Source organism: Coregonus lavaretus (assembly GCF_964263955.1).
Source record: "Coregonus lavaretus genome assembly, chromosome: 7".
In the NCBI taxonomy this organism is placed as follows: Eukaryota; Metazoa; Chordata; class Actinopteri; order Salmoniformes; family Salmonidae; genus Coregonus; species Coregonus lavaretus.
Genome location: NC_139994.1, coordinates 24,062,883 through 24,081,905, shown reverse-complemented (window position 1 = coordinate 24,081,905; position 19,023 = coordinate 24,062,883). Strand labels below are relative to the sequence as shown.

General features: G+C 44.3%; 2 protein-coding genes across 4 annotated transcripts; one reads left to right on the top strand and one right to left on the bottom strand.

Moving 5' to 3' along the window:
- Positions 1-1,319: 1,319 nt before the first annotated feature.
- LOC311132235 (chromatin target of PRMT1 protein-like) lies at positions 1,320-6,840 on the bottom strand. Of its 2 annotated transcripts, none has more exons than XM_084165461.1 (6): positions 6,544-6,840; positions 5,515-5,889; positions 4,569-4,719; positions 3,950-4,133; positions 2,845-2,994; positions 1,320-2,701 (listed from the first exon to the last, which is right to left on the bottom strand). In XM_084165461.1, the coding sequence occupies exons 3-6, from the start codon at positions 4,707-4,709 to the stop codon at positions 2,484-2,486; spliced, it is 693 nt and encodes a 230-aa protein (XP_084021587.1). In that variant the 5' UTR covers positions 4,710-4,719; positions 5,515-5,889; positions 6,544-6,840; the 3' UTR covers positions 1,320-2,483. The 2 variants fall into 2 exon arrangements, with proteins under 2 accessions (XP_084021587.1, XP_084021586.1); XM_084165460.1 differs by having other exon boundaries at positions 5,806-5,889; positions 6,544-6,628.
- A 127-nt stretch (positions 6,841-6,967) lies between these two features.
- On the top strand, positions 6,968-17,476 carry LOC311132236 (SNARE-associated protein Snapin-like; the record flags this gene model as incomplete). Of its 2 annotated transcripts, XM_084165462.1 has the most annotated exons (5): positions 6,968-7,083; positions 13,278-13,324; positions 13,767-13,885; positions 14,187-14,241; positions 17,271-17,476. In XM_084165462.1, the coding sequence occupies 5 exons, from the start codon at positions 6,968-6,970 to the stop codon at positions 17,366-17,368; spliced, it is 435 nt and encodes a 144-aa protein (XP_084021588.1). In that variant the 3' UTR covers positions 17,369-17,476. The 2 variants fall into 2 exon arrangements, with proteins under 2 accessions (XP_084021588.1, XP_084021589.1); XM_084165463.1 differs by lacking the exon at positions 14,187-14,241.
- Positions 17,477-19,023: the final 1,547 nt, after the last annotated feature.

Below are 19,023 nucleotides of genomic sequence, written 5' to 3'. Positions count from 1 at the left end.
TATTTTCCACCATAATTTGCAAATAAATTCATAAAAAATCCTACAACGTGATTTTCTGGAATTTTTTTCCTCAATTTGTCTGTCATAGTTGACGTGTGCCTATGATGAAAATTACAGGCCTCTCTCACAATTGGTGGCTGACTAAATACTTTTCCCCCCCACTGTATATGGCGTCGTGCGGGCGAGCGGTTTGCTGATGTCAACGTTGTGAACAGAGCGCCCCATGGTGGCGGTGGGGTTATGGTATGGGCAGGCATAAGCTACAGACAACAAACACAATTGCATTTTATCGATAGCAATTTGAATGCACAGAGATACCGTGACGAGATCCTGAGGCCCATTGTCATGCCATTCATCTGCCGCCATCACCCCATGTTTCAGTATGATAATGCACGGCCCCATGTCGCAAGCATCTGTACACAATTCCTGGGAGCTGAAAATGTCCCAGTCCTTCCATGGCCTGCATACTCACCAGACATGTCACCCATTGAGCATGTTTAGGATGCTCTGGATAGACATGTATGACAGCGTGTTGCAGTTCCCGCCAATATCCAGCAACTTCACACAGCCATTGAAGAGGAGTGGGACAACATTCCACACGCTGCATGAGGCAAATGGTCACACCAGATACTGACTGGTTTTCATGCCCCTACCAGTTTTTTTTTTTTTTTTTTAAGTATCTGTGACCAATAGATGCATATCTGTATTCTCAGTCATGTGAACTCCATAGATTAGGGCCTAATGAATTTATTGCAATTCACTGATTTTATTATATGAACTGTAACTCAATAAAATCTTTGAAATTGTTGCATGTTGCATTTATATTTTTGTTCAGTATACATAGGAATTGCTGTGTGATTAAGCTATGAGTTGAGCCATTTGAATTACACAAGTGAATAGGGACTGTGTTCATCAAGAACACAAAAAAATGCTAATCTCAACTATAATGCAATGTTGTACTATAGTGATTACAATTGCTACAGCTATAGAGAAAATTATGGTAAAGTTTTACCAACATATCAAACAGACATTGATAGATCATAAGTAGAATTAACTTGTACTTATGTCCTCTACAAATAATTGTGTCTGTTTGTGGGCCGCCTGTCAGCTTGCATGATTCTTGCCATTCTCCTTCGACCTCTTTCAGCAACAAGCATTCTCGGTAAACCCTAGACACTGTCGTGCGTGCCAAGCTCGCTCTAGGAGCGATCCATTTTCGTGAAGGGGGGGGGGGGGGGGGTGAGCGTATATGGTGTATTAGTCTTGGGAAAATAAATGATGGAACCAATACTCATACATCAACAACTACTATGTTAAGATAAGATGACAATATAACGTTTATTCTCTATTCTATGACATTAACCAGGTAGAAGGAGAGGGAATTACATAGCAATTGGAGTTTAGATTGTGTCCATCTGGATGAAACTATCTGAAAACATTTTCACTCACTTCATTGGAGTGTTGTGTACAACAACCACAGTTTTTTAAAGACCATTTCAAATAAATACAATTGACACCAGGAGGGAAGAACACTCGCACACATTTGCAACTTGATGGAAATATTTTGCACCTCCTTGTGTAGTTGCTTATTTGGTATGTCTAGCATCTATAAATGCTGTTAGGGGAGTTTCAACTGAAGACATCAACATACTTCAATTCTCCAGAAGCAAAGCTTAATTTAATGATCTCTCTAGAATTCCCCTGGTCATTTTCTTTCAAAACATTTTTTTTAAACCCGAGAGTCAAGTCGTTGTACACTACTGCTAAAACAATAAAAGGAGAATCCATTACTAAATACAAATCCTAACAAAAACATGGTAGTAAAAAATAGGATTACAAAATATGAGAAGTGGATGCTAGTTGGACATGATTATGGCGCATGGTTCATTCCCTAAAAACGAAGCACTTTTAACCATATGGATATAGATGCAAAGTTCGGTAATAGTCGAATTCAGTTTCAAAACAGATTCTGCCGGGAGAGATTCTGGTCCAAAATGCAGGCCTTTCAGGAGCATTGATAACATTGGTTATTCAAGTCTCTAGTGTAGTCAGTGTCGTCCATTCAAGTTTTAAAGATATTTGCGTACTTCATGCACACTTGCACATACAGGAAAAGGGTTTAAAACTGCAGGTGTGTCTACTTTGCATTGATACTGAGAATGGTCAAATCCAGATTCAGGGAAACAGTCCTTTACAAACAGTTCTCTTCATAGGCCCACAATTTTAGAATGAGTGTGTTTGTATGCATGTGTGTCAGTGAGTATGCAAGTTTCATATTTAAGCCTGAGGTTGTGATCACATCAACAATTTTAGACATGTAGTGTGAGACAGTGCACTCCGAGTCTACGTATGTGCGTTTATCATTACGTTTGTGTGGCGTAATAGCACTATACAAGCTTCTCTCCGTGTCATCATGTTATCAGTACTCTCTCAGTATGGGCCTGTTGAAGGAGTCCCTGCTCTCTTGTGGTGGAGGTCCTGGTTCACTCCATGCCCTCTGGGTCAGCCTGGGCCATGTACGCGTCCAGCTCAGCGTCCAGGTTGCCCTTGGTCTTGGACATGTAGGCGTCAAGCTGGTTGTCCAGCTGCTCGCGGGTCATCCCTGGGCCACCTCCTCTACCCCGGCCTCCTCTTCCACCCCCACGACCGCGGCCAACACCCCTGCCGGCGAAGCCACCGCGCCCTAGCAGACCGCCTCGTCCTGGAGGGAGGGAGATGGTGGTCAACAACACATTCACAAAATGGTTGCTGCACAAGTGTTCATGTAAACAAGAAACTTGAGGTAGATTGTGACGTGTCAATATACAGATTAAATTAATCCCAACTCAAAATCCAGTTCCATACCCCTGGCTCCCACTCCTCTTCCAGCTCCTCTGCCGAAGGCACCTCCACGACCAGCAACCCCTCCTCTCTGACGCATCCCCCTACGGTGGGCCACCCGGCCTGGACCCCCTCTGCCACGCATCTGGCCCATGCCTGGGGCAAGGCGATTCCCTATCAGGACACAGGTTGAAATAAAGGAGCAGTTAACTAGTGACTTAGTTGAAGGTTGATAGTTCAATTCCTAAATGTTAACTTATCACATTTCAGTTTAAGAACAAAGTTGTCAAGTGAATACAAAAACATTTTACAAGCCTCTCACTCACCCACATCTCCGCCACCAACACACCTAACTATAGCAGCTAAAGTATTCAAATTCTATGAGGGGGGGGGAAATGTGGTTACACATCTGTACTCCATCTTGTTTTACGTTAGCCTTGACAGACAGGTTTGAGGTGTTTGCTGGGTGGCTTGCCCATGTATTCTCTCGAATCACATTCTAAACCTTGATAAATTAAAGCCAAGTGTAGACATCAGGATTATTTAAATTAATTTCATGTGAAGTATTACCGTAATAAATAAAAAAAACTGCAGTCTAAAATCCAATCCCCTCCACCAGGAGTGTGTAGAAATGGGTGTGGGGTGACAGTGCGTGGATAAGTAGGGACAGTGCAGCTGTTAGATCCGTCACCACATGTTCAGAAGCACAACAGTTGCCAAGATGCCGGGCCAATCAGGACAGCAGGGGGTTTATGGAGAGTGGAGTTACATGATGATTGACAGCCACATTCCCTCAGGTTGAGGGGATGGATACTAAACCAGGGGGTGAAGCCATACTCTGATTGACAGCTCCACCTGGACTGACAGCTGGGGTATTCCATTCAACTCAGCAGGGGGCATTTGCTCACCCCTTAAAATAACAACGTTTGCCTTTCCCCCTATGCAAAAAAGTATGAGGCCTACAAAAGCTGTGAAAAGTATATTCCAGCCCCAGAGTAGAACATTTCAGACAAATCATAAAATCTTGCCGTATGTCTATTAACAATTTATGAAGCCAACATTGTCAGGACTAACATAGTAGCAAAATATCAATCCAAGTAGACTTTGCTGTGTGGTACCAAATGCTCACCTCTCAGAGCCATAGCTCCCCTCAGGGCTCCTCCTCTGCCGCGGCCTCGCAGACCTCCTCTGGTCATCCCCCGCATCCCTCCAACGGAAAATCCCCGGCCTCCAGTGGCCCCCCGCATTAAAGCCCCGATGGGCCGGCCCAGCCTGGCCTGGATGTTGCTCTTCCCCAGGCGCTGCTTCAGGCTCTGGCAGGGTTAGGTGGAAGGTTGATACCAAGTGGCATGAATAGGGAGGTGGTGAGGCACTTATGTGATCTGTATATTAACCTTAATATACAGATTAATTAATCCATGGTCCCTTCTCTTACTACGTCTCCGTCAAGCATTTCAAGTTCCTAATATCTAGTGATTTCAAGTGTATAGACTTTTTTCCCATTCCCAATCTTACACTTTTGTAGAACATGTCCTGTTTCCGGTGTCCCATTCCTCTCTCCTTCTCACCCATTTACAGGGCTTCTCCCCATTTGTCTCTTTCTCAATTCATCTTTCCTCGATTCCTCCTCAAAATGCATTGGAGAATAAGGTCAGAGGGAACGGACTTGGACCGTCTCCGCCAATACTGTTGATAAGTAAATTGAGGAATTGAAGAAAGACCAAATGACATGGAGCACCTTGTCTCACCTGCTTGTGGTGCAGAGCGGCCTGCACAGAGGGCCTGTTCTCCATCTGCTGGGCGAGGCGGCGGTTGCGGGCACTGGCCATTTGTTGCTGCTGCATGGTGGCTCGCACACTCACCGCTGTCGGCGCCTTGTTCTTCAGCATGGTAGTGAAGCTTTGGAGGGGAGGGGGAGCGGGACATAAGGGGGAAGAGGAGGGAAAGAGGATACGGAGGGGGAGGGAGGGTTCCAAATCAAGTCATTTCTCATACCAAGGACACAGCCACACAAGCTGTGGTGTGTGTTATGAATGCCCCACTTGTTGGCACCTCACTCTCTTTGTTTCTCTCTCTCATTGTTAAGTATTTGACAACCCAAAATGTCTTTTGGAAGCAATTCAGCACATTTTATGTTAAGGTAAAACAAAGTAGAAAGATGGATAGAAAAGCAGTAGAAGAAACACTGGAACAGATGGAGAAAATGAGAGAAAGGAAAGTGGACGACAAGAGAGGAGAGTGACTGCCACTTACAGGCCTCCCGCCACCTTGTTTTGATGTCATCCGCCTGCGAAAAAGGCCTGGCGGAGGTTGGAGGCCCAGGACTGGAGGGGTATCTGGCAACCCAGCCACTTACAGCCCGGACCGTGCCTTGTGCTCACACCACACATGTGAGAATAGCAAGGAAAGGGGGGGTGGGTCACGTCCGGGCTAGGACTGGGCACCTAGTCTTACAGAAAGACATCAGAGCACAGAGAACCGAAAATTAAAGTGATAGCAAAGAAGAGAGGAAGAGGAGACAAATGGCTAAACAAACAGTAATTTAGTTGAGAGAGAGTTGTGTGTGTAGAGAGAGGGTGGGAGAGGAGCGGTTTGGTCTCTCCTCTCCCATACGTACACTATATTTTGAGAGAGGAGGAGTGCCGGGGCATATCAGGAGTGCGGCCTGTGCCCATTCTAGGACAGTCGCCTTACCAAGCATCACCGTTACCCTCTCTCCTTGGGTCTAAGTGTGCGCTGCTCACACAAAAGGTTGGCCAGGAGCACAACGTTTGCACTCTGTTCGTCAAACTTTTTGTCAGCAAATGCTGAATACGGCATGCATTTTGAGTGAGCGGCGCACACGTCGGCCCCGAGCAGTCTAGCGTCCATGTCTGGGCAGGTCCCCAACAGTGGCCTTCCGTAGTAGAGCACACTAGGGCCGTCTGTACCACTGTTTCGCCCTTCGCCTCGCTTAGTGCTGTCAGGGTGCGTAGTGCGTCTCACCGCTCATTCAGGGACTGCTTGGTGGTGCTTTTCAACACAACTTTTTGGGAGGAGGGAGCACTCATTTTGACTTCACTGGAACTCCTTGGAACAAGCAACAGACAAGAGAGGGAGAGATAGGTCAAATTGGGAGGTGTAAGGGAGGGGGGAGAAGGTTAGAAAAACTATTTCACGAGCAAGGAGATGGAAATACACCCGTATTGGCCATTTCATCTGTGCGTAACTAACTCGTTTTATAATAATACATTATATTTAGCTGGCAAAATGGTCAGCTTTGTTAGTAGATAGCTAGCGTTTGGCTAGTTGTGGTATACAGCTAGTTAGTTAGCATTAGCAAACTATTGGATGCATAATTTGAAGAAAATACACAAAAGGGCCACGCCACGGGCTCGAAATAAACCTATCGTGGACACTGCAGGCACAACATACACGTCAAGTTATTAAGAAAGCAAATGTACCACATGAGTCGACTTCAATGCTTTTGAATGATAAACGAGAGACGGAACAACTACGAAAACTAACTAGTCACGGTAGTTAATTCACGTTATCTAGCTAAGTAGCCTGTGAGCAACAAAAAAGTAACCTGCAGTGTGAGCTAACGTTGGGCTGGCGTCCCTATCGAGCCTGAACATTATTAGTCAACGTAGATAACGTTAGCTAACTAACTAGCTATAAACTATTTTAAAAGTAAACATTGTCTGAAACAAGTTCAGTAGACGATTATTGGTAGAAACTTACTTTGATCGTTGCTTGTTATGCCAATGCTCGTGTATCACTTGGCTGGCTAGCAAGCTAACTACTAGCTGCGCTAGTTATCTTCGTTAACTTGAGCGATGAACCAGTTACGAGTTAGCTAGCAGCTTAACTATTTGCAACCAACAGATCTGGATCCACTTCTTACTTTATATTTTCTTTCGGATACTATTAAAATACGAACTATACTAGCTAGCTATAATGATTAAAACAGTATTTGCTAAAAAATATATATATATAAAAACTGAAGACAGTCTGTTATCCCTCTCTCTCTCCCTTCCTTCCTTACAAAATGGTTCTAACTGACGCAAAATGAGGGAAATTGAGAGGTTTTATTGCTACGTCACAGAGTTACTTCCTGGAGTGGTTTACGTTTGTTGTTGTTGTCACTTCTGTTTCTGGAAGAGAAATGGCTGCCCTAGCTGTGGTGGAGACACCGTCCGGGAAAGATGCAATTGCAGAAGGACTGCTTGACCTCTTGAAACCAGCTGTCCAGCAGCTTGATCTTCATGTACACTCAGTGAGGTGGGTAGCAAGATATGTGCTTCGACTTCAAATGTGCTTGCTAGATACTGCTCCCATTCACAGCTAGCTAGCTTGCTATCACATATGATGTGTTCAAGACAACTGAGAACTCCGGGAAAAAAACCATGACGTCAGTGATCTTTAGGGTTTAAAGTCCGTGTTCTAGAAAGAGGCCCGAGTTCCCAGTTGTTTTGAAAGCTAATCACATCGTCATGACAGTCCCTCCTCCCTCTTCGTCCTAGTAATGCCGCGTTCACATGCTAGTCGGAACAAGAAAACTGGGAAATGTCCGACTTGCTAACTGGTTGAACGCAGCACGTGTAGAGAAATAGTAATGGCGTCTTTTTGTAGGCACTAACTCCGGCATGTTTTGTTGGACAAAGCCTATGGAGAAAATGAATGGCGTTTTTGGATAAACGCCGAAAAATAAGGTCTGTGGTAAAACGGCTTACAAGATCTTATACGTTTTGTTCTATTAGTCTATTATAATCTTCAACAGCTAACGTCACTTTTTGTGAATTTAAAAATGTATGTTATAAAAAATAAACACATTAAGCACATAAAGGCTTCATAATTCATAAAGGTCATGCTAACTGACTGCTATCTCATAGAACAAAATGCATTTATTCCAAAACCCTATTCTTTCCCCATTAATTGTTCCCATAGGGATGGCTGAATGAACCAGAGGTAACTCATTCCAGGTTTTAGGACTACAAGCTAGCGAGCTCCATAACTACAACCAGTTAGCAAGTCTGAAATTTCAGAGTTTCCTAGTTCCGACTAGCACGTGAATGCAGCGTTGGTTATTAGGGACAGAGATTCCCTAAAAACATGCCACCTCGATACAGTTTCAAGTTTTATTAGTTGTATGTACATGGTATACACCGGCCAACAAAATGCTTATGTGACCCCTCTTTCTTCAGGCAGCATTGTTATGACTTTAACTAGGCAAGTACTGATAGAGAGAGAAGACCTGGGTTCTATCAGGGTGGGCATGTGTGTGTATGTGTATATATATATATATATATATATATTAGTACCAGTCAAAAGTTTGGACACACCTACTCATTCAAGGGTTTTTCTTTATTTTTTACTATTTTCTACATTGTAGAATAATAGTGAAGACATCAAAACTATGAAATAACACATGGAATCATGTAGTAAACAAAAAAGTGTTAAACAAATCAAAATATATTTTATATTTGAGGTTCTTCAAAGTAGCCACCCTTTGCCTTGATGACAGCTTTGCACACTATTGGCATTCTCTCAACCAGCTTCATGAGGTAGTCACCTGGAATGCATTTCAATTAACAGGTGTGCCTTGTTAAAAGTTAATTTGTGGAATTTCTTTCCTTTTTAATGCGTTTGAGCCATTCAGTTGTGTTGTGACAAGGTAGGGGGGGTATACAGAATATAGCCCTATTTGGTAAAAGACCAAGTCCATATTATGGCAAGAACAGCTCAAATAAGCAAAGAGAAACAACAGTCCATCATTACTTTAAGACATGAAGGTCAGTCAATACGGAAATTTCAAGGACTTTGAAAGTTTCTTCAAGTGCAGTCGCAAAAACCATCAAGCGCTATGATGAAACTGGCTCTCATGAGGACCACCACAGGTAAGGAAGACCCTGAGTTACCTCTGCTGCAGAGGATAAGTTCATTAGAGTTAACTGCACCTCAGATTGCAGCCCAAATAAATGTTCCACAGAGTTCAAGTAACAGACACATCTCAACATCAACTGTTCAGAGGAGACTGCGTGAATCAGGCCTTCATGGTCGAATTGCTGCAAAGAAACCACTACTAAAGGACACCAATAAGAAGAAGAGATTTTCTTGGGCCAAGAAACACGAGCAATGGACATTACACCGGTGGAAATCTGTCTTTTGGTCTGATGAGTCCAAATGTTAGATTTTTGGTTCCAACCGCCGTGTCTTTGTGAGACGCAGAGTAGGTGAACGGATGATCTCCGCATGTGTGGTTCCCACCGTGAAGTGTGGAGGAGGAGGTGTGATGGTGTGGGGGTGCTTTGCTGGTGACACTGTCTGTGATTTATTTAGAATTCAATGCACACTTAACCAGCATGGCAACCACAGCATTCTGCAGCGATATGCCATCCCATCTGGTTACAGGGATACGATATACCATAAGACTGTATATGTACCATGTATAGAATAATGCTGTGCCTCCACCTAATAAGCATAAAGATGTGAAAGGTTATAACTAGCTAATTAGGAAACTATATGATACACCCACACAGTGGCAAACACAATTACCTTTTTCCTCCACGTTAGTGGAAATTATTAAAACTAAAGATAATGGTCAAAAATAGATTAGAATGTAAAAGTAAAAAAAATTAAGACACAGCAATTATCACAAAGAACAATGAGCCACGGAGTACCACAGAATAATACTGGACCTAATAAAAGCTAGTTCGAAACTAGTACCAGAATATATACCTAAAAGCCGGTAGATAGTAAAGTAAAAACAATACTAACGTTTTACAAACAATAAAAACCTTGGGGTGCCCCAAAAATAATATTAAGAAGTTCGGCCCTTGTCCTTGGACACGGAGAGGTTAAACATTTAAAATTACCACCCATCCAGTGAAGAGAGGGGAACCGGACAGAGGGAGCGTAGGTAGCCAGCATCCGTCAACGAGAGGGCCAAGCCCAGCACAGGATTTAACAGGTGAAAGAAACAACCAGGGAGCTCCATCGGTGCCGAGAGATAACTTGCACAACAACTGCAGGTAGCCGGTGATGATGTAGTGGTAGGATCTCTAGCTAGCTGCTTAGGTAGCTGTACCGGCTAGCTTGGCTAGCCAGCAGGTCGTTCGACTGTCCCTCGAGGATGATGACCAATCCGGTGAACCACAAAATTAAACAAGAATAGTGAGTGAAAAGGAGCTGGCTACACTCATACTGCCCCTGACTATTAAACAAAAATCTAATTGAACAATAAACTTGAGTGTCTCAACACTCTAGCGAAATCCGTCGTTGTTCCCCAAGATCACCTCAGTCCAACTCCCGCGTACCCACCCAATTGACTTCACGCCACACCATACGTGGACACGGACAGTTCTGTACGGAGACGCAGGCAGTTCCAGAACACGGACATGAGCATTGCCACACACATAATAAACTAAACCCAGTCTTTACAGGGGCTTACAGTTACTTGCAGGTTCCTTCTCGAAAATGCAACAACAATAAGAAATGATCAAAGATAAGAATACGAACACAAAGGAAATGGCTCAGTAGAATAGAAAAACATTTGAGCATATGTATAATACAGGAAGGCACAATTTATATTCCAAAATTTGGGGAAGTGGGGTTTGGGGGACAAGTGTTTAAATTGTGCAGTATTTAGCAATTATAATTACATTTACATTTACGTCATTTAGCAGACGCTCTTATCCAGAGCGACTTACAGTTAGTGAATATATATATATATATATATATATAAAAAAAAATCATACTGGCCCCCCGTGGGAATCAAACCCACAACCCTGGCGTTGCAAACGCCATGCTCTATCAACTGAGCTACATCCCTGCCGGCCATTCCCTCCCCTACCCTGGACGACGCTGGGCCAATTGTGCGCCGCCCATGAGTCTCCCGGTCGCGGCCGGCTGCGACAGAGCCTGGATTCGAACCAGGATCTCTAGTGGCACAGCTAGCACTGCGATGCAGTGCCTTAGACCACTGCGCCATAATAATAATAGTGTGTGTGTGTGTGTGTGTGTGTGTGTGTGTGTGTGTGTGTGTGTGTGTGTGTGTGTGTGTGTGTGTGTGTGTGTGTGTGTGTGTGTGTGTGTGTGTGTGTGTGTGTGTGTGTGTGTGTGTGTGTGTGTGTGTGTGCATATGATAGAGTGCATGTGTGCTAACGTGCGGAGAATCAGAGCAGGTGGTCAGTCCAGTTCAAGTGTTCAGCAGTCTGATGGCTTGTAGATAGAAACTGTCTCTGAGCCTGTTGGTATCAGACCTCATGTTCCGATACCGTCCGCCCGACAGTAAGGGATTGAACAGCTCGTGGCTGGGGTGTGTGGGGTCCTTGATGATGCTACAGGCCTTCCTCAGGCACAGGAGGATGTCCTGGATGGGTAGGAGCACGGTCCCAGTGATGTACTGGGCCGTCTTCACCACCCACTGGAGGGCCTTGCGGTCGTGGAAGGAGCAATTCCTGTACCAGGCCGTGATACAACCGGTCAGGACGCTCTCGATGGTCAGGACGCTCTCGATGGTCCTCTCCTTTGGAGAGGACCCGGGGTGGCATGCCGAAAATCTTCAGCCGCCTTAGGAAGTAGAGACGCCGTTGTGCCCTCTTGACAAGAGTGGTGATGTTGTTGGTCCATGTCAAGTCCTCGGTGATGTGGACGCAGAGGAAATGAAAACTACTGACTCTCTACTGCTGTCCCGTTGATGTGGATTGGGGAATGTTCCCTCCTCTTCTTCCTGAAGTCAACAATCAACTCCTTTGTTTTGCTGACGTTGAGGGAGAGGTTGTTGTCCTAGCACCAGAATGCCAGTTCACTTACCTCCTCCCTATAGGCTGACTCGTCCTACAACCGGCCTACAACCGTGGTGTCGTCAGCAGTCGTGGGTGAACATGGAGTACAGCAGAGGGCTGAGACACCCCTGGGTGGCCCCTGTGTTAAGAGTCAGTGTGGAGGAGGTGTTGTTGCCAATCCTCACAGCCTGTGGTCTGCCCATCAGGAAGTCCAGGATCCAGTTGCAGAGGGTGGTGTCCAGACCCAGGGCTCTGAGCTTGGTGTCGAGCTTGGAGGGAACAATAGTGTTGAATGCTGAACTGTAGTCACTGAACGGCATTCTCACATAGGTGTTCCTCTTGTCCAGATGTGTTACAGCCGTGTGAATAGCGATGGAAATGGCATCTTCCGTGGATCTGTTGAAGCGGTAGGAAAATTGGAGTGGGTCCAGTGTGCCTGGCATGCTGGCCTTGATGTGGGCCATGACCAGCCTCTCGAAGCACTTCATGATGACCGTGGTGAGTGCGACAGGGCGATTTTCATGTAACCTTGTTTTTCTTGGGCACTGGGATGATGGTCTCCTTGAAGCAGGTGGGGACTACAGACAGGGACAGGTTGAAGATGTCTGAGAAGACTCTCGCCAGCTTTTCAGCACACACTCTGAGGAAGCGGCTGGGGATGCCATCTGGGCCGGCGATGCCATCTGGGCCAGCGGCTTTGTGAGTTTTCACTCTTTTGTGAGTTTTCTAGGAGAGCGAAAGCACCTGGTCCTCCGAAGCAGTGAGAGTCTTCCTGAATGGCTCGGTATTGTCTGCCTCAAAGCGAGTATAGAACGTGTTAAGCTCGTCTGGGAGGGAGGCTCCAGTGGGCACTACACAGCTGGATTTGCCTTTGTAGTCCGTGATAGTCTGTAATCCTTGCCACATGTGTTGCGAGTCTGAGTTGTCGAACATATATTGAAGTTTGAGTCTGTGTTGTCTTTTTGCATCCCTAATGGATTTGCGGAGCTCGTACCTGCTTGCCTTGTACATGTTGTACACCATCGAGTCATCGGGGTTCGTTCTACTAACATTGAATGCTGCAGTACGGGCTCTCAGCATGGTACGGATATCTCCGTTCATCCAGGGTTTTTGGTTGGGGTATGTCCAGATTGTTATTGTGGGTACAACACCATCAACACATTTCCTAATGAAGCCTGTGACTGACGATGTATATTCCTCAACGTTGATGGATGAGTTCTGGGTGGATTATAATATAATAATAATATATTATTGATTAATCTTTGAACATATTCCAATCAGTATACTCAAAACAGTCCTGCAGCATTAAGTCTGCCTCCTGTGTCCAGTGCCTCACTATTCTCTGTGTTGATGGCTCAGCTAAGACTTTTTCATAGCAGGTTAAGAGAACTTACGCAGCAGGTTAGGATAATTAACGTAGCAGGTTAGGAGAATTAGGCTAAGGTTAGGAAAGGGTTAGGGTTAGAGAAAATGCTCTCCTAACCTGCCATGAAAAGTCACTTTTTTTAGGGAGGGACATTCTGAATGTCTCCTTTCCTCATTACTTTGTTACTTGCTGTAGCCCAAGTAGGCCTACGCTACAGATGTCAATATAGTCTGCTGTAACCACTCTCTGTCTGTTGTAGTAGTAATGATTGTTACTTTACGATTTTTCTCTATAAATAATGCTATTGTGTTTTCTTGTTATAGGGAAAGCCAGGTGGAACTACGAGAACACATAGACAATCTAGCCACAGGTAAAATTATTTATTTTTACATGCTTATTATGCCCTCCTGGGGGAACAGGGAAGTGGAGGCGTGCCAGGTTAAAGCACTTGACCCTGTGAAAGAAAGCCCATAGCCAAGCCCATGAAAACCACTGTATGAGACAGGCAGACGCTGCTGTGATGTGATCTGTACAACCACAGATTTAGAAGCTCACGTGTAAGGCTTCTACAAGGTCATGTGCTGCCTGGGGGTAATTCAATCGAAAGAGGTATATCCTTTCTTCAGAACCTGTGCTTTTCATGAGATCATATTTTTGTTTTGCTTTTAATTATATACAGAATCAAACCTACAATTGAAGGCATGAGCGAGAGCTGAATACCTTACCAAAATGGCTGCTGTCTTTTATCCATTTTCTTTATGATTAGCCAAACCATCCTGTCGGTCATCCTCAGCTTATCCATTCATTTTTAGAGTTGTGCAGGATAAATGAACACCAGAAGGTGGTGCTAGACCTGGACCCCTATGTGAAAAAGCTGCTGAATGCGAGACGCAGGGTGGTGCTGGTCAACAACATACTACAGAATGCACAGGTCAGTGACTCAAAGCAAGAGCTTGGATGCTTTCTTTCTTCTTTGCCTGACCTATTTTGTGGGCCTTCTTTTACTCCTGTCCTTTTACCTAACAAATTCATTGTCTTAGTGTACAGTCGTGGTCAAAGTTTTGAGAATGACACGGATACTAATTTTCAAGTCTGCAGCCTCAGTTTTGATGATGGCAATTTGCATATCCTCCAGAATGTCATGAAGAGTGATCAGATGAATTGCAATTAATTGTCCCTCTTTGCCATGAAAATGAACTTAAACCCAAAAAAACATTTCCACTGCATTTCAGCCCTGCCACAAAAGGACCAGCTGCCATCATGTCAGTGATTCTCTCGTTAACACAGGTGAGAGTTGATGAGGACAAGGCTGGAGATCACTCTGTCATGCTGATTGAGTTAGAATAACAGACTGGAAGCTTTAAAAGGAGGGTGGTGCTTAAAATCATTGTTCTTCCTCTGTTAACCATGGTTACCTTCAAGGAAACACGTGCCGTCATCATTGCTTTGCACAAAAAGGGCTTCACAGGCAAGGATATTGTTGCTAGTAAGATTGCACCTAAATCAACCATTTATCGGATCATCAAGAACTTCAAGGAGAGAGGTTCAATTGTTGTGAAGAAGGCGTCAGGGCGCCCAAGAAAGTCCAGCAAGCGCCAGGACCGTCTCCTAAAGTTGATTCAGCTGCGGGATCGGGGCACCACCAGTGCAGAGCTTGCTCGGGAATGGCAGCAGGCAGGTGTGAGTGCATCTGCACGCACAGTGAGGCGAAGACTTTTGGTGGATGGCCTGGTGTCAAGAAGGGCAGCAAAGAAGCCACTTCTCTCCAGGGACAGACTGATATTCTGCAAAAGGTACAGGGATTGGACTGCTGAGGACTGGGGTAAAGTCATTTTCTCTGATGAATCCCCTTTCCGATTGTTTGGGGCATCCGGAAAACACCTTGTCCGGAGAAGACAAGGTGAGCGCTACCATCAGTCCTGTGTCATGCCAACAGTAAAGCATCCTGAGACCATTCATGTGTGGGGTTGCTTCTCAGCCAAGGGAGTGGGCTCACTCACAATTTTGCCTAAGAACACAGCCATGATTAAAGAATGGTACCAACACATCCTCCGAGAGCAACTTCTCCCAACCATCCAAGAACAGTTTGGTTACAACCAATGCCTTCTCTAGCATGATGGAGCACCTTGCCATAAGGCAAAAGTGATAACTACAGTGGGGAAAAAAAGTATTTAGTCAGCCACCAATTGTGCAAGTTCTCCCACTTAAAAAGATGAGAGAGGCCTGTAATTTTCATCATAGGTACACGTCAACTATGACAGACAAAATGAGGAAAAAAAATCCAGAAAATCACATTGTAGGATTTTGAATGAATTTATTTGCAAATTATGGTGGAAAATAAGTATTTGGTCAATAACAAAAGTTTCTCAATACTTTGTTATATACCCTTTGTTGGCAATGACACAGGTCAAACGTTTTCTGTAAGTCTTCACAAGGTTTTCACACACTGTTGCTGGTATTTTGGCCCATTCCTCCATGCAGATCTCCTCTAGAGCAGTGATGTTTTGGGGCTGTCGCTGGGCAACACGGACTTTCAACTCCCTCCAAAGATTTTCTATGGGGTTGAGATCTGGAGACTGGCTAGGCCACTCCAGGACATTGAAATGCTTCTTACGAAGCCACTCCTTCGTTGCCCGGGCGGTGTGTTTGGGATCATTGTCATGCTGAAAGACCCAGCCACGTTTCATCTTCAATGCCCTTGCTGATGGAAGGAGGTTTTCACTCAAAATCTCACGATACATGGCCCCATTCATTCTTTCCTTTACACGGATTAGTCGTCCTGGTCCCTTTGCAGAAAAACAGCCCCAAAGCATGATGTTTCCACCCCCATGCTTCACAGTAGGTATGGTGTTCTTTGGATGCAACTCAGCATTCTTTGTCCTCCAAACACGACGAGTTTAGTTTTTACCAAAAAGTTATATTTTGGTTTCATCTGACCATATGACATTCTCCCAATCCTCTTCTGGATCATCCAAATGCACTCTAGCAAACTTCAGACGGGCCTGGACATGTACTGGCTTAAGCAGGGGGACACTGCAGGATTTGAGTCCCTGGCGGCGTAGTGTGTTACTGATGGTAGGCTTTGTTACTTTGGTCCCAGCTCTCTGCAGGTCATTCACTAGGTCCCCCCCGTGTGGTTCTGGGATTTTTGCTCACCGTTCTTCTGATCATTTTGACCCCACGGGGTGAGATCTTGCGTGGAGCCCCAGATCGAGGGAGATTATCAGTGGTCTTGTATGTCTTCCATTTCCTAATAATTGCTCCCACAGTTGATTTCTTCAAACCAAGCTGCTTACCTATTGCAGATTCAGTCTTCCCAGCCTGGTGCAGGTCTACAATTTTGTTTCTGGTGTCCTTTGACAGCTCTTTGGTCTTGGCCATAGTGGAGTTTGGAGTGTGACTGTTTGAGGTTGTGGACAGGTGTCTTTTATACTGATAACAAGTTCAAACAGGTGCCATTAATACAGGTAACGAGTGGAGGACAGAGGAGCCTCTTAAAGAAGAAGTTACAGGTCTGTGAGAGCCAGAAATCTTGCTTGTTTGTAGGTGACCAAATACTTAAATTTGTCTGTCATAGTTGACGTGTACCTATGATGAAAATTACAGGCCTCTCTCATCTTTTTAAGTGGGAGAACATGCACAATTGGTGGCTGACTAAATACTTTTTTTCCCCACTGTAAGTGGCTCAGGGAACAAAACATCTACATTTTGGGTCCATGGCCAGGAAACTCCCCAGACCTTAATCCCATTGAGAACTTGTGGTCAATCCTCAAGAGGCGGGTGGACAAACAAAAACCCACAAATTCTGATAAACTCCAATCATTGATTATGCAAGAATGGGCTGCCATCAGTCAGGATGTGGCCCAGAAGTTAATTGACAGCATGCCAGGGCGGATTGCAGAGGTCTTGAAAAAGAAGGGTCAACACTGCAGATATTGACTCTTTGCATAAACTTAATGTAATTGTCAATAAAAGTCTTTGACACTTATGGAATGCTTGTAATTATACTTCAGTATACCACAGTAACATCTGACAAAAATATCTCATAACACTGAAGCAGCGAACTTTGTGAAGACCAATACTTGTGTCATTCTCAACTTTTGACCACGACTGTATATCCCATGTATCTATCTATACATTAAATATGTGGATGAAATTTGTGTTTGTTCAATTCCAATGGGCATGGCAATTCTGCTTTGTCTGTGCATTTTGAATTCATGCAGCTCTGCTAGCCACTCAGGTGGTATATTATTTCAAGCTACTGACTTTCAACATTCAATGCTCACTTGAATTTCACTCTTTCTCCCTCTCTCTAGGAACGGCTGCGACGGCTCAATCACAACGTCGCCAAGGAGACGGCGCGTCGAAAGACCATGCTGGAGACCTCTGGAGCGTTCACTCCTCGGTCGCCTAGTAAACCATGACCACAGCCCCACTCCTCAGCCTGGAACAAACTGCTTAAAAACAACACAGCTTGTCTGCCTGTGTCCTGGACTTAATAAAGTTTTCACATTCAACTTTCCACTGGGGTTGGGTGGTATCCAGATGTTCATACCTTCATACCGGGGTATACGGTATTACCGTCAGTGTGCACAAGGGGCGCTATTTCTTTTCAAAATGTAAAACATGTATATATATATATATATTTTGGGGAGGTTGGGGTTCCAACAAATGCTAACAAATTACTAGTGAATTGCTAACAAGCGCAAGCGAACATAAACTAATTGCAAGGACAGACAACCATCTCAAAAGGCTACTCACAGTTTGCTGCACGTACAAAACTAATATTAGACAGCAGAGATCTTGATCCAGTAGGGATTGATTCTCTGCTGTTACCAAGAAGCTTGATCTAGCCATCTTATATTTATAAGCAGTGGCGTAGCAGATGGCATTGAAAATCATACCATCTGTATTTCAAATACAGTATATCGCCCAAGCCTACTCTCCACCCAGGTGGGATGTACCACTGCATCAGTGAGAGTGGGGGGAATTTTCCTTTCCATTCTCACAGTCTAAGGCTATACTCAGTTTACCTGCTGAAACCCCAACCTCACCTCTGCTTTGTGCTATTGTATCAACGTGTACATATCTTGTATAGTCATAAACTACTCATTTACAATAAGCCAAAGGCAATTAGAATAAGGGGTGCTTTGCTTCAAAAACGGACACAACTTGATACAATTTTAAGATTGTGCAAGCTAAAATCAGAATTGCAAATATATGTATATATATTTTTGAATGCCATCTGAAGTCATGCTTTTCACCATTGCATATATGTACTGCTTTGCTATGGCCACAAGAGGGCATGGTTCATCCTTAACACATGACACTGTTTGACTAAGGCTTGCCAATCAAAACCTTGTCACACTATTTTCACATAGTTCATGAAAATTAATTAAACAATTCATATAATATGTAAAGACATTGCAACTCAAATAGGATTATGTGTAGAACCATGGGAGGCTGGTTATTTTACATTTTAGTCATTTAGCAGACGCTCTTATCCAGAGCGATTTACAGAGTTCATACATTTAAAAAAAAAATCATACTGGTCCCCCGTGGGAAACAAACCCACAACCCTGGCGTTGCAAACGCCATGCTCTACCAACTGAGCTACACGGTTGTCTTCAATTTATGTAAGGAAATATGAGTTTACACGCTGGAGTGCTTTGGGCGTACAGATTTTTACAAACACCTCTCTTTCCAGAATATGTGTATGGATGCCTCTGCATTCCATTCACAGCTATGCCCACAGATATGTAGTTGATGGAACTGGTTACTCTCTAGGGTGAGGTATTTTTGTCACTGTGGACTCAGTAACTAGACCCGGCAATACAATATAGTGCAGTAAAAAAGATGCAAGGAATTATCGGAAACAGAGCCGTCACTGTTTCACGCTTCTAGCAGCAGCTGATATGCACGGCTGCCTGATATGGTTTGTCAAACCTTTTTTCTAGATATCTAATCAAATAATATTGGTTGCGTACACATATTTTGCAGATGTTGTCGCAGCTGCAGCACAATGCTTATGTTTCTAGCTCCGACAGTGCAGTAATATTTAACAATACA

What these genes read in the sequence shown, in the direction of transcription:
- LOC311132235 (XM_084165460.1), bottom strand. Translation starts at nt 5,870, where the DNA reads ATGAGTGCTCCCTCCTCCCAAAAAGTTGTGTTGAAAAGCACCACCAAG. An exon ending in CCGCTCTGCACCACAAGCAG is followed by an intron (nt 4,134 to 4,568) that starts GTGAGACAAGGT and finishes TAACCCTGCCAG; the next exon opens with AGCCTGAAGCAGCGCCTGGG. An exon ending in AAGAGGAGTGGGAGCCAGGG is followed by an intron (nt 2,702 to 2,844) that starts GTATGGAACTGG and finishes CCCTCCCTCCAG; the next exon opens with GACGAGGCGGTCTGCTAGGG.